General features: G+C 40.8%; 1 protein-coding gene across 2 annotated transcripts in view; it reads left to right on the forward strand.

Moving 5' to 3' along the window:
* Window positions 1-14,099, forward strand: part of LOC133631341 (opsin-5-like) — a 54,918-nt gene that overhangs the window by 20,555 nt on the left and 20,264 nt on the right. The window contains exons 1-2 of one of the 2 annotated variants that reach the window (XM_062023527.1): window positions 10,046-10,282; window positions 12,850-12,937. In XM_062023527.1, coding sequence (XP_061879511.1) covers window positions 12,850-12,937 — 88 coding nt within the window. In that variant the 5' untranslated portion in view covers window positions 10,046-10,282. Of the gene's footprint in view, window positions 1-10,045; window positions 10,283-12,849; window positions 12,938-14,099 lie in introns of those variants that run through there. The other variant, XM_062023526.1, reaches the window with a different exon arrangement.

Below are 14,099 nucleotides of genomic sequence, written 5' to 3' on the forward strand. Positions count from 1 at the left end.
TCTCTGTGTTTTCTTTGAGGGCATAAACCCACTTTCCGCCTACTGTATTTTTCCCTTTTTGGTAATGTTGTTAGTTCAAATGTGTCATTTTCTTTGAGAGATGCCAACTCATCTTTCATGGCTTTTTCCCAACTGGCTGCCTCTGATAACATCAGGGTGTCTTTATACGTCTGTGGGACCCCACACACTGCCCTGCAACAGTGATCAATAACGTCATGGCTTTCATTAATATCATCAATGTTTGTTACATATTCCTCTAAGTATTTTGGAGGAACAATTATCTCTCTCTTTGGGTAATGACCTCTTTGTTCTGTTCTAGTCTCTGTGTTAGTTGTGGCATCATCTAACACCACATCCTCCTCTACTTCCAGAGTTTGTGTTTGGTTATCAACATCATTTTGAGCTACAGTTTGATTTTCGATGCTCACTGATTTTTCTGACACAGTGTCAGGTAGTTTGGTTTCATTGCTTTCGCAATCTGGGATTTCCAAGTCATACGCATTTGTTTGTGTCTCTTTTTCTGCAGTGTTCTTTTTGGTGAATTTTACCAGTCTGTGTTTTGACACCTTTCTTGACTGTGGATCATAGACCAAGTATGCTGGACTATTTTTACTATAGCCCACAAATACTCCTTTCTCACACCTTGGTTCAAGTTTCTTGTGACTGTGAGTGTATGCGTAACACTCCGAGCCAAACACCCACATTTTTGAAATGTTGGGCTTCTTTCCAGTTAGCATGAAATATGGTGTGTTCTTTGTTCTGTCATTGTAACATCTGTTCCGAATGTGGGCGGCACTTTGAACAGCATAAGGCCATAATGTTTTTGGTAACTCTTTTTCTAGTAGCATACACCTTGCCATTTCAAACAGTGTTCGCCACTGTCTTTCAGCTGTACCGTTTTGATGAGGAGAATAAGGTGATGAGGTTTCATGTCTGATACCTTTCTCTCTCAAAAGTGTTTGAAAAACGTTTCCAGTGAACTCGGTTCCATTATCTGAGCGCATACATTTTATGTTGCCATATGGGGAAACGTCTGCAATGAACTTCTCTGTCGCAAGGGTAGTTTCACTCTTATTTTTCAAGAAGTAAACAAATACTGTCCCTGAATAATCATCAGTAAATGAGATTGAATATTTATGCCCTTCTAATCCAATGGGGTCAATGGGACCGGCCAGGTCAGTGTGCACCAGCTCTAGGGGTGCACTAGCTTTGACATCAGGTAATTTGTTCCTAGTGTTAGTGAATTTTCCTTGTGTACAAATGTCACATTCTATTTTTGCATCTCCTGTAACTGTCATGCCTGTCACAACATTTTGAAGTTTCAACACATCATTCACATTGCAGTGCCCCAAGATCTTGTGCCATGTTTTCACATCACAACATAGATTCACTTTGTCTTTTGACATCATGTCATGCACAGAATCATCATACGGTTTTTGATGGTTTACCGTTTTGAGGTAGTACAGTCTCTCGTGTACTTCTATCTTGAAGGTGTTTCCTTCTTTCGTGATGAGCCGGTTTTGTCCTTCTCCGAAGATCACTTGAGCTCCATTAGTCGTGGCTGCTTTCACCGACATGAAGTCTTGTGGGTAGGTTGGGATGAACAAGGCGTTCTTCAGTGTGACGGGGACGCTTCTCCCCTCTGTGTTGCGTAGAAGAACCACTGCATCGCCTCTCTTCAGCGCCACGTTGTTCTTCCTTGTTCCATCTGCCAACTCCATGTAGTGTTTTTTTGGGTTAAAAGTCTCATCAAATCGTGTGAATTTGCTCTTCTCAGTGATTATGTGTGACGTCGCCCCACAGTCCACCATCAGTCCATTTTGTTTGATGCCGTCTGGAAGCACCAAATGACTGGCTTGGAACACAAAGGAGGTGCCAATTTCCTTTGAATCTTCTTCTTTCTCCATAGTTTGTTTAGCAGAGTCAGGCTTGGTTTTTCTTCTGCACGTCGCGTCTGTATGTGTTGTGCTCCGGTGGTAGTTGCACCACTTTGGTGTTGTTTTGTGGGGACAATTTTTCGCAAAATGTCCACGATTCCCACATCCATAACAGGTCGCTGACGCTATGTCCACTTTCATTACGTTGTCTGATTTTGGTTTGCGTTCAAATTTCTCTGTCTCTTCGTAGCTTCGTAGTTTGCTCTTGAACTCCACAAAAGTCACTTCATCATTGCTCTGTCATGTGAATGACGAATGGTTTGTATGGTTCCGGTAGGCCCCGCAGAACTATAGCAATGCTCAACTCATCGCTTATTACTTGCTTTGTATTTCTTAAAGAAGTCACTATCTTTTCGGCTCTAATGATGTAGTCTGTAATAGTTTCTTCTGAGTCTTTCTTCAGGGAACACAATTTGTTGTACAGGGAAATAATTCTTGGCTTACCATCACTGGCATAATGGCGCCGTAAAATTTGTAGTGCTTTGCGACCATCGTCAGCAGCGTCTCTCATCACCAACGACAGACTTTTGTCGTCTAGGAACTGGATTATCTCTGCAATGCATTCTGCATTCTTCTCTGGGTCCACCTCACCAGAGGAAAGTATTGTGTCCTTTAAATGTTCAAGTCTCATGTGACCAAGAAATTTTACTTCCCAAAGTTCGTAGTTGTCCTCGTCTCCATTGAAGATCAGGCGCTGCCATCTTCCTCCCGTTGCACGTCTGGGCCCATAACCTGTTGGGTTTCTTCCTTCTTCACTCATCTTCAATGAATACTCCAGTTGTATATATATGAAAGATGATGGTTTATTTTAAGGATGGTTCAGTGCAATGCCTCACAACACCGGGAAACAAAACATCGGTAACTGTGGAAAATAGAACACAACTCCATCGAACTTTTTTGTGTGTGTGTCACGTCATTTACTGGCGCGCAGTGAACCGGAAGAGATCACGTGACGATAGCGCGGATGAACCGGCACTACCGTACATAACCTATTGGAGGCGCATAACAACAACGGCAAGCCTCTCTTCTCATGATACACAGAAACAGCATTAATAACAATGAGATCACATTTACTCAACAATTTTTAATATTGTTTTTAACATGGCTGTGCAGCACTTTGGAAACATTCTTGTTGTGTAAATGTGCTATATAAATAAAATGGATTGGATTGATTGGATTGAAAATTTGCACGCGTCCGCCATTGTAGTCCGTGCCGACACCGTAATCATAAGCTTCTTCTTTTTCTCTACCTTCTTGTTATGGGACATTCATTCTCTGCTGTTGCCATTTCTAATATAAAGTAGTGTAAAGTTCTTACTTATATCTGTCAGTAGACTAGCTATCAAAGCGCTAAAACTGTAGTGAGTTTACATTATTCACCCAAGGAACTTTAGTTATTAGAGAGTTCCGGTCGGACGGTTTTTCACGGCACACATTTCCGGCGTTGTTGCACTAGTGAGCCACGGATGAGGAGATGCTGCTCTGTTATTGATTGAAGTAAAGTCTGAATGTCATTAAAACAGTTAGCTCCATCTTTTGACACGTCTTCCACTCCCGTCCTTGCACGGTACACCGCTACAACACAGATGACGGGGAGAAGACGCTGTCAAAGGTGAGCCACGTAAATAAGACCGCCCACAAAACGGCGCATCCTGAAGATACGCTGAGAAAGCAGCTTGAAGATGATCTGTAAAACATAATCTATGCAACATTTTGACCAAAGAATCACCATTACGGTACTTGTTATGTAGACCCCCAGATAGTTTTAAATTTAGATCATAATATGACCCCTTTAATGCGCCTTATAATCCGGTAAGCCTTTTGTATGAAAATAGACCTGACTAGACCCGCTCATCGGCAGTGCGCCTTATGGTAAATGGTAAAAGGGTTATACTTTGTATAGCACTTTTCCACCTTCAAGGTACTCAAAGCGCTTTGACACTCTTTCCACATTCACACACTGATGGCCGGAGCTGCCATGCAAGGCCCTAACCACAACCCATCAGAGCAAAGGTGAAGTGTCTTGCTCAAGGACACAACGGATGTGACTAGATTGGTAGAAGGTGGGGATCGAACCAGGAACCCTCAGGTTGCTGGCACGGCCACTCTCCAAATGGGTACGCCACGCCGTACCCATTATAATCCGGTGCGCCCTATGGTCCGAAAAATATGGTACATCTAGCTGCGTGCCCGATAACGGAATTGAAGTGTGTCTTAAACGGAATGAAACTGGAGAGACAATACGTACATGGAAATAAAACAAACAAACAAACACTGCTGAAAATAAGTTAAATGTTATGGTTTAAGTTAGGGTAAGGGTTGCATGTAATTATCCGAAAAAGCAATACATTCAACAAGCGAAATAACAACCGTGGTGCGTTGCGTTAGCCATCTTGGATTACCTTACAAATCAGGGGTCCAGTCTCGCGTTGTCAGCGCCCCCGTGGCCATGTCTTTAAAACATGGTTCACTTCCGCCGTCGTCGCCTTTGTAGGCGCAACTTAGAGTGTCTAAGGCGAACCCCTCTCCTTACATCATCCTCCATAAACCAGGAAGTAGCATGCTGGCTAACAAACCTACAAACAAATTCGGTGCGTCAAGATTTTTCACTTTTGCTGATGTAATTATTCTTGTTGCTATTAGTCACGACTTATCCGTTTCCCAGTCCAACCCAGAAATAATCATTTAAAAAAAGTACACAGTCTTGTGTTAGGTCATCCTCCAAGAACTAGGAAGTAGCATGCTCGCTAACAAACATACAAATTGACAAAATTACTTAAATATGGCACACTGTAATCTTTTTTCTTTTGTTAGTTATTTATTTTCTATGTTTACCATTTGTGGCACAATGGAAGTGTTTTCCCCCTCCCATAAATGAAAATGTAAAGTCCAGTCATATTAAATCATCCCCCAGGAACAAGGAAGTAGCATGCTAGCTAACAAATGGACAAAATAAGATAAATATGGTACCTTATAGTTTTTTGCATTTCTGTTAGAGTATTTTTTTTTGGTTTTCAGCTTGGAACGATATTAATATAAATATAAAAAAGGTAATTGATGAAATTGTTGATCCACTAACATAGAGTATATGTAATGTATCATTTAGAACTGGTACATTCCCACACAAAAATGAAAATCGCTAAAATTATTCTGACATACACATTTTAACGACGACAGCCCTAGATCCTTACTCTCAAAGTTCTCTAAATTATACTATATTGCCAAAAGTATTTGGCCACCCATCTAAATGATCAGAATCAGGTGTCCTAATCACTTGGCCCTGTGTATAAAATCAAGCACTAAGGCATGGAGACTGTTTCTACGAACATTTGTGAAAGAATGGGCCGCTCTCGGGAGCTCAGTGATTTCCAGCGTGGAACTGTCATAGGATGCCACCTGTGCAACAAATCCAGTGCAAAGAGGTCGCCGACTTTCTGCATAGTCAGTTGCTACAGAGCTCCAAACTTCATGTGACCTTCAAATTAGCCCACGTACAGTACGCAGAGAGCTTCATGGAATGGGTTTACATGGCCGAGCAGCTGCATCTAAGCCATACATCACCAAGTCCAATGCAAAGCGTGGGATGCAGTGGTGTAAAGCACGTCGCCACTGGACTCTAGAGCAGTGGAGACGCGTTATCTGGAGTGATGAATCACCCTTTTCCACCTGGCAATCTGATGGACGAGTCTGGGTTTGGAGGTTGCCAGGAGAACAGTACATTTCGGACTGCAATGTGCCAAGTGTGACATTTGTTGTAGGAGGAATTATGGTGTGGGGTTGTTTTTCAGGAGTTGGGCTTGGTCCCTTAGTTCCAGTGAAAGGAACTTTGAATGCTCCAGGATACCAAAACATTTTGGACAATTCCATGCTCCCAACCTTGTGGGAACAGTTTGGAGCAGGTGCTTCTTCTTCCAACATGACTGCGCACCAGTGCACAAAGCAAGGTCCATAAAGACATGGATGACAGAGTCTAGTGTGGATGAACTTGACCGGCCTGCACAGAGTCCTGACCTGAACCTGATAGAACACCTTTGGGATAAACTAGAACAGAGACTGAGAGCCAGGCCTTCTCGACCAACATCAGAGTGTGACCTCACCAATGCGCTTTTGGAAGAATGGTTGAAAATTCCTACAAACACACTCCGCAACCTTGTGGACAGCCTTCCCAGAAGAGTTGAAGTTGTAATAGCTGCAAAAGTTGGACCGACATCATATTGAACCCTATGGGTTAGGAATGGGATGGCACTTCAATTTCATATGTGAGTCGAGGCAGGTGGCCAAATACTTTTGGCAATATAGTGTACTTGTAAAAGTTTATTTGAAAAAAACGCAACTTGCTGATGGGAAGTCAGTTTGGTTTCTGCACAGCAAGATCAAAATCAACGGAGCGAGTACATGGGTTAACAACCTCCATAAATAGCAACAAATTTGCAGTGGGTATATTTACTGATTTAACGAAGGTTTGACATGAATACCCATGATACATTGTTTAAGAAAATGGAAGATGCGGTATAGTGCAGAGGGGTGGCTTTACATTGGATAAAAAGTTGCACAAAAAAACAACAGTTTGTACAAATGGGCCAACGGAAGTCAGAAAACTTGTGTATCACATGTGGTGTCCCACATGGGTCAATATTGGGTCCCCTACTATTCATTATTTGCATCATTGTATGGTATCAGATACATTGAAGTTTGTGGTGTTTGCTGATGACACAAATATCTTCTGCTCCGGGGAGGACTTGCAGCAGCTACTGGAAGTAGTGATGAAAGAAGTTAATAAATTACAATGTTGCTTTGACAAAAACAAACTGTCTCTACACTTGAAGAAAAAAAAAAAAATGTTGTTTGGAAGTCGGAAACTACAAAGTAATGTCAAATTGGAAGTTGATAACTCAGAAATTGAAATAGCACTTGAAAGTATGTTTTTGGGTGTGGTATCAGACAGCCAAAGGTATTCGCAAAAACTATTGGAACTTTAGGGAAAACAAAGCACATCATGAACCACAAAACCTTATTATCTTAACTTCTGTATGGAAGTTTACATATATATATATATATATATATATATATATATATATATATATATATATATATATATATATATATATATATATATATATATATATATATATATATATATATCCTTTCATCTATCATCTTCTTCCGCTTATCCGAAGTCGGGTCGCGGGGGCAGCAGCCTAAGCAGAGAAGCCCAGACTTCCCTCTACCCTGTTACTTTGTCTCGCTCATCCTGGGGGATCCCGAGGCGTTCCCAGGTCAGCTGGGAGACATAGACTCTCCAACGTGTCCTGGGGTTTTCCTGTGGTCTCCTACCGGTCAGACGTGCCCTAAGTACCTCCCTTAGGAGGCATTTGGGGGGAATTCTGACCAGAAGCCCGAACCACCTCATCTGACTCCTCTCGATGTAGTGGAGCAGCGGCTTTACTCTGAACTCCTCCCAAATCACAGAGCTTCTCACCCTGTCTCTAAGGGAGGGCCCCACGCCCCGTGATCTTGTCCTTTCGGTCATAACCCAAAGCTCATGAACAAAGGTGAGGATAGGGACGTAGATCGACCGGTAAATTGAATGCTTTGCCTTCCGGCTTGCTTCTTTTTCACAACGACGGACTAGTGCACGGTCCCTATCACTGCAGACGCTGCACCGATACGCCTATCGATCTCACATTCCACTCATCCCTCACTCGTGAACAAGACCCCGAGGTACTTGAACTCCTCCACTTGGGCCAAGATCTCTTCCCCAACCTGGAGATGGCACTTCACTCTCTCTTGGAAGTGCTGATTTTCATCCCAGTCGCTTCAAACTCCGCTGCAAACCGATCCAGCGAGAGCTGAAGATTCTGGTCAGATGAAGCCAGCAGGACCACATTATCCGCAAAAAGCCGAAACCTAGTCCTGCAGCCACTAAACCGGATCTCCTCAACGCCCTGACTGTGCCTAGAAACTCTGTCCATAAAAGTTGTAAGGAGAATCTGTGACAAAGGTCAGCCCTGGCAGAGTTCTACCCTCACTGGAAACGAGTCTGACTTACTGCTGGCAATGCAGACCAAGTTCTGACACTGATCATACAGGGCTGCCACAATCAGGCGGTCCAATACCCCAGTGGTTCTCAAATGGGGGTACGCATACCCCTGGGGGTACTTGAAGGTATGCCAAGGGGTATGTGAGATTTTTTAAATGTCTGTCAAAAAGAACTGTGAAAAGAAATGCAACAGTGCAATATTCAGTGTTGACAGCTAGATTTTTTGTGAACATGTTCCATAAATATTGATGTTAAAGATTTATTTTTTTGTGAAGAAATGTTTAGAATTAAGTTCATGAATCCAGATGGATCTCTATTACAATCCCCAAAGAGGGCACTTTAAGTTGATGATTACTTCTATGTGTAGAAATCTTTATTTATAATTGAATCACTTGTTTATTTTTTAACAAGTTTTTACTTATTTTTATATCCTTTTTTCCAAATAGTTCAAGAAAGACCTCAACAAATGAGCAATATTTTGCACTGTTATACGATTTAATAAATCAGGAACTGATGACATAGTGCTGTATTTTACTTCTTTATCTCTTTTTTTCAACCAAAAATGCTTTGTTCTGATTAGGGGGTACTTGAATTAAAAAAATGTTCACAGGGGGTACATCACTGATAAAAGGTTGAGAACCACTGCATACCCCATACTCCCTGAACACTCCCCAACAGGAAAAAACAAAACACATGTTGACTGGTTGGGCAAACTCCCATGCAGCCTCAAGGATTCTGCCGAGAGTACAGAGTTGGTCCACAGTTTCACTACCACGACGAAAACCACGCTGCTCCTCCTGAATCTGAAGTTCGTCAATCCGGCATAGCCCCCTCACCAGTACACCTGAATAGACCTTACCGGGAAGACTGAGGAGTGTGATACCACAATAGTTGGAACATACCCTCCAGTTCCCCTTTTTAAATAGAGGAACCACCACCCCAGTCTGCCAATCCAGAGGCACCGTCCCCGATGTCCAAGCAATTGTCAACCACGACAGCCCAACAGCATCCAGAGCCTTAAGGAACTCCAGGCGGATCTCCTCCACCTCCGGGGCCCTGCCACCGAGGAGTTTCTTAACTACCCCGGCAACCTCAGCCCCAGAAATAGAAGAGCCCACCGCAGGGTCCCCAGGCACTGCTTCCTCATTGGTAGACATGTCGGTGGGATTGATTCCTTCAACCGATCCACAACATCCCCAGTCGGCGTCAGCAGCACACGGTCCCCGATGTACAAGGTGTTGACAGTTACAGTTGACTGATTTATAATCTAGATTGCAGAATAAACGTTCACCAACTCAGTGGCGATGTAGCAGCTCATCGGCTCAGTACTCTCATTATCTGCAGGTTAGTTACCTCGTACTGGCCATATTTTACGACTTAGACAGCGTAAAAATGATAGGCAAAATAAAATTTAAAAAAAGGGCAGTTCTTCTTTAAGGTTGTAATGTATTTACTGAATTTAAACAACATTGGATTAAATTGTGGGTTCATTGTTATAAGTATATGACGTAATTACATATTATATGTGGAGATAGGTTGATTGGCAACACTAAATTGGCCCTAGTGTGGGAATGTGAGTGTGAATGTTGTCTGTCTATCTGTGTTGGCCCTGACATGAGGTGGCGACTTGTCCAGGGTGTACCCCGCCTTCCGCCCAAATGCATCTGAGATAAGCTCCAGCACCCCCCGCGACCCCGAAAGGGACAAGCGGTAGAAAATGGATGGATGAATGGATGTATCCTGTTAATACTGTCAAGTATCAGGTGATTGTGAATTGTGTTGATGATTACAAATCAGATTATCTGATTGATGTGGCAGAACATTATAATCTTTTGCTTCTTCCTGCTCCTTCTCGGTCACACACAAAGTTTATTTTTAATTGTATGTTAATCTTGCTGGGGGTTTTTTTTTTGCAGATACTTTTTGTGTTGAGAGAAAAAAATAGCATGCTAAATTTCTGAAGTGCAGACATACACAAAACTTATTTATGTATTTTTTATGTATTTTAACCATGAAACAGCTTAAATAGCTTTAAAGTAAAAGGTAATTAAGTCCAGTGTGTGAGAATGAAGGCTGCCTGTGACGTCATCAGCTGGCAGGGAAGAGGAGCTCAGTTAGAACAGAGCAACCTACATATTGTTAGACACTACCATCAGCATCTTTAGCGGTGCTTCATCTTCTCTAGGCACCAAAACTTGACCGACTGGCACGTTTAAGAACACAATAACATCTTGGGAAGTTTTCTTTTAACTTAATTGGATCAAATTAGAGCGTCAAGGCTGGCGTGATTATATCCCTAATTAAGGTAAGTCTGGTTGCTTTCTACATATGTTTGTCTTTGAATGAAGTTACATGTGACTTATAGAGTCTAAATTTGACACATCGGTGCCATAATAATGTTTTAAATTGAACAGCGTGTCTTCGATATGACTCACTTGTTACATTATTAATGATAACTAATAATAACTAAGACATGTTTTGACGAAAGTGCGGATTGTTTAATTAATAATGCAGACTGTAAACGAAATTCTACTTTTAGTTTGAGACTCAATAGTTTACAAATCTATCTTATTTAAATCTAAAATCCAAAGGTGTCAACTAACTGTAGGTAAACATCTTTATATATGTTTTCTGAAGAATATTAAAGGGGGTCAAATCATAATGTTGCAAAATGTATCCAAACGAACTGAAAATATAGCCATGTTGTTAATGTTTTATCTATCAAACATGTTGGGAAAGTCACATTTGTAAATGTTTTTGGTGACTAATTGTTTAAAATGAGCGACTGTGTGTCTTGACGAGGTATTTAATGTTTGCTAGCGAAGACGTGTTTCGACGAAAGTGCTGTTTGGTGAACTTGTATTAATTGACTTTGCACTGATTGTAAAGGTAATTGTGCTTTTAGTGTGATACTTGTGAGTTTCTGTATTTATCGTGTTTGAATTATTTAAATGTAAAAACTTCACGGAGCTTCACAAACTCCGTCTCTATACATAACTGACTTCAACATTTTTATTAAATCTTAACCAGCTACTGTGGCTGTGTGATAGTACATTGTGTAAACCTCACTCTCCTGACAGCTTTTGGCTCATTGGCTCAGGATGCACGACCAAACTCTCTATCTGTGGTTGCACAATTGGTCCACGTTACACACATGTTTATTCATCCATAAAAAAAGGGGGACAATTCATAATTAGATGGCAAAAATTAAAATACCGTATTTTTCGGACTAAAAGGCACAATTAAAATCCTTTCATTTTCTCACAACTCGACAGTGCGCCTAATGTACGGAATAAGTCTGGTTGTGCTTACCGACCTTGAAGTTATTTTATTTGGTACATGGTGAAATAACAAGTGTGACCAGTAGATGGCAGTCACACATTAGATACATGTAGACTGCAATATGACGGCAGTCACACATAAAAGATAGGTGTAGACTGCAATATGACTCAAGTAAACGACACCAACATTTTTTATGTTCCATTGAATATATAGATTTTTGAGCACTGTGTGTAATGTTCTATCAAAATGTTTTAGTACGACTTTAGTAAGCTATGAAGCCGCACCGCTTGAAGGATTGTACTGTGCTTCAACATACAAGTATTATTATGGTGTGTGTATAAGGTAAGACATATTATCTGGCGTTTTGTTTCGCAATATTATGCAAATGCAACTTTTCTTACCTTCTGGTACCTGCGGATCTGTATTTGGGATCTGCATAAATCCTGAAAATTTGTGCGCATCCGCCTTTGTAGGCCGTGGTGACACCGTAGTCTTCTTTTTCTCTATCTTCTTGTTATTGGACATTCATCCTCTGCGGTTGCCATTTCTAATATAAAGTAGTGTAAAGTTATTTTATATCTGTCAGTAAACTCGCCATGAAACAGACATACCGGTTTACTGAATAGACATTATTCACCCAAGGAACTTTAGTAATTAGAGAGTTCCGGTCGGACGTTTTTTCACGGGACACATTTCCGGCCTTGTTGTTGCACTAGTGAGCCAGGAATGAGGAGATGCTGCTCCGTTATTGATTGAAGTAAAGTCGGAATGTCATTAAAACAGTTAGTTCCATCTTTTGACACTTCTTCCACTCCCGTCCTTGCACGCTACACCGCTACAACAAAGATGACGGGGAGAAGACGCTGTCAAAGGTGAGCCACGTAAATAAGACCACCCACAAAACAGCACATCCTGAAGCGACTGTCAGAAAGCGGCTTGAAGATGATCTGTAAAACATAATCTATGCAACATTTTGACCAAAGAACCACCATTACATGTAATATAGACCACAAGGAAGTGTTTTACATTTAGAAAAAAAAATCATAATATGACCCCTTTAATGCACCCTATAATCTGGTGCGACTTTTGTATGAAAATAAACCTGACTAGACCCGCTCATCGGTGGTGCGCCTCATAATCCGCCCTATGGTCCGGAAGACACAGTAATGCTCAATTGTACTGTTATGCTCCCGCCTCATCCCGTTATTTCTATTAAAAATGTTAAAAAGTCCTTTTTATGTAGATTCTTGTAAGTTTCTAAATGTATCTTGTTTGAATTGTTCACATTTAAAAACTCCACAGACCTCCACAACCTTTTAGATGTTACTGAAAACTCCATACAAACATTTACTGTATGATGTTTATTTATCCAGTAATGCTGAAGTCAATTTGTTTTATTATCAGAAATATGACTTGCGATCAGGTCCATCTCTCTGTTGCCAGTCATGTACCCCCTCTTCTTTATCGACCATCACGTCATCTATTGAACCTTATACGGTATTCTGTCTGTGCCACTTCCCTCCTGACTTTGTACAAAAAGATAATACTTTCAATAAAACATATCTCATCTGTTTTTCTTTCCTTCTTCAGATGGGGGCATCGGACAAGGACATTACCTTTCAGTCGAGCATCCCTGTACCTCTGGACATAACTGTGGCTGTGGTCTACTCAGTCTTCGGTGAGTCAAGTCTACTGCAATTTTAAAAAGCTATTTATTTTTCATATTCTCAGAAAATCTGGATAGAGGGGCCACTTGTCTTTATGTTTACTGTATGGACTACACTGTAAAAACTCTTTCAGTGGTATTGTCCATTTTACTTTATTTTTAAAAGTATATTTATTCCAATAAATCAATGTATTTTTATTTTTTATAGTTTTTGAGTTATCTATAAGTAAAACGTGTGAATATTTTCGTAACTTAATTTTTTATGTGATAAAATTAATTTTATTGGACTTCCAACATAAATTGATTTAGCAAAACTCAGTTCAAAGGTTTATATCAGACCTAAAACGTCAGGACCCGCCCACGTTCATGCAGCTGTCGAAGAACAAGCCCAGACACGTCTCTTCACGGAGCCCAAGGAAAACACTTTACCGGACTCATCACTCATGTAAGTAACAATTTATATTGTTAAAAGTCAGTATTTGCCAGGATTGAAATGTATACATTTTCAAAAGCATGGCTCAACGTTATATTTAGTTTGCTACTTTTCCCGTCGACTGCCATTTCGAATTTGCTCTTACCTCCAACAGCTCATTAACTTCAACCAAACATTGTTATAGCTGTGCAGTTTATAATTAGCGTTTTATTTGCGTGGTAGTTTAATATTTTATTCTTCAGTTTATAAGCAGCCACATTAAAGCTGCTTCACTAGCTCGCATTAAAAGTTGCTAGCAGCTAGCTAGGTACACTTGACAGAGCTATCTGAAACCCCTCAGACCTGTTGTCCATGCACACTCTTAGGCAAAATGCTACTCTTGTAAGAATAACACTCATTGTGTAAGTCTCAATCTCAACATTTTTCCCCCCCAAAATCTCACTAGTAGTCACTATTTAAAGCAGGGGTCCCCAAACAACGGTTCGCGGGCCGGATCCGGCCCCCCCGCATCCAAAATACGGCCCACAAATGTTTTAAATTTTTTTTTTTTTTAATCTTTCCTTTCTAATCCATTTTCTACCACTTGTTACTCTTGGTGTCTCCTAGTCGCTCAAGCAAATCATATTGTTTAAAAATGAATTTTCCCATCGATAACGTGACAATGTTAAATGTTGATGAACATCAATGTTAATTGATGTTAAATGACAAAACATATTATAAAGACAATGTATATATATATAC

Source organism: Entelurus aequoreus, linkage group LG16 (genome assembly GCF_033978785.1).
Source record: "Entelurus aequoreus isolate RoL-2023_Sb linkage group LG16, RoL_Eaeq_v1.1, whole genome shotgun sequence".
NCBI lineage: Eukaryota > Metazoa > Chordata > Actinopteri > Syngnathiformes > Syngnathidae > Entelurus > Entelurus aequoreus.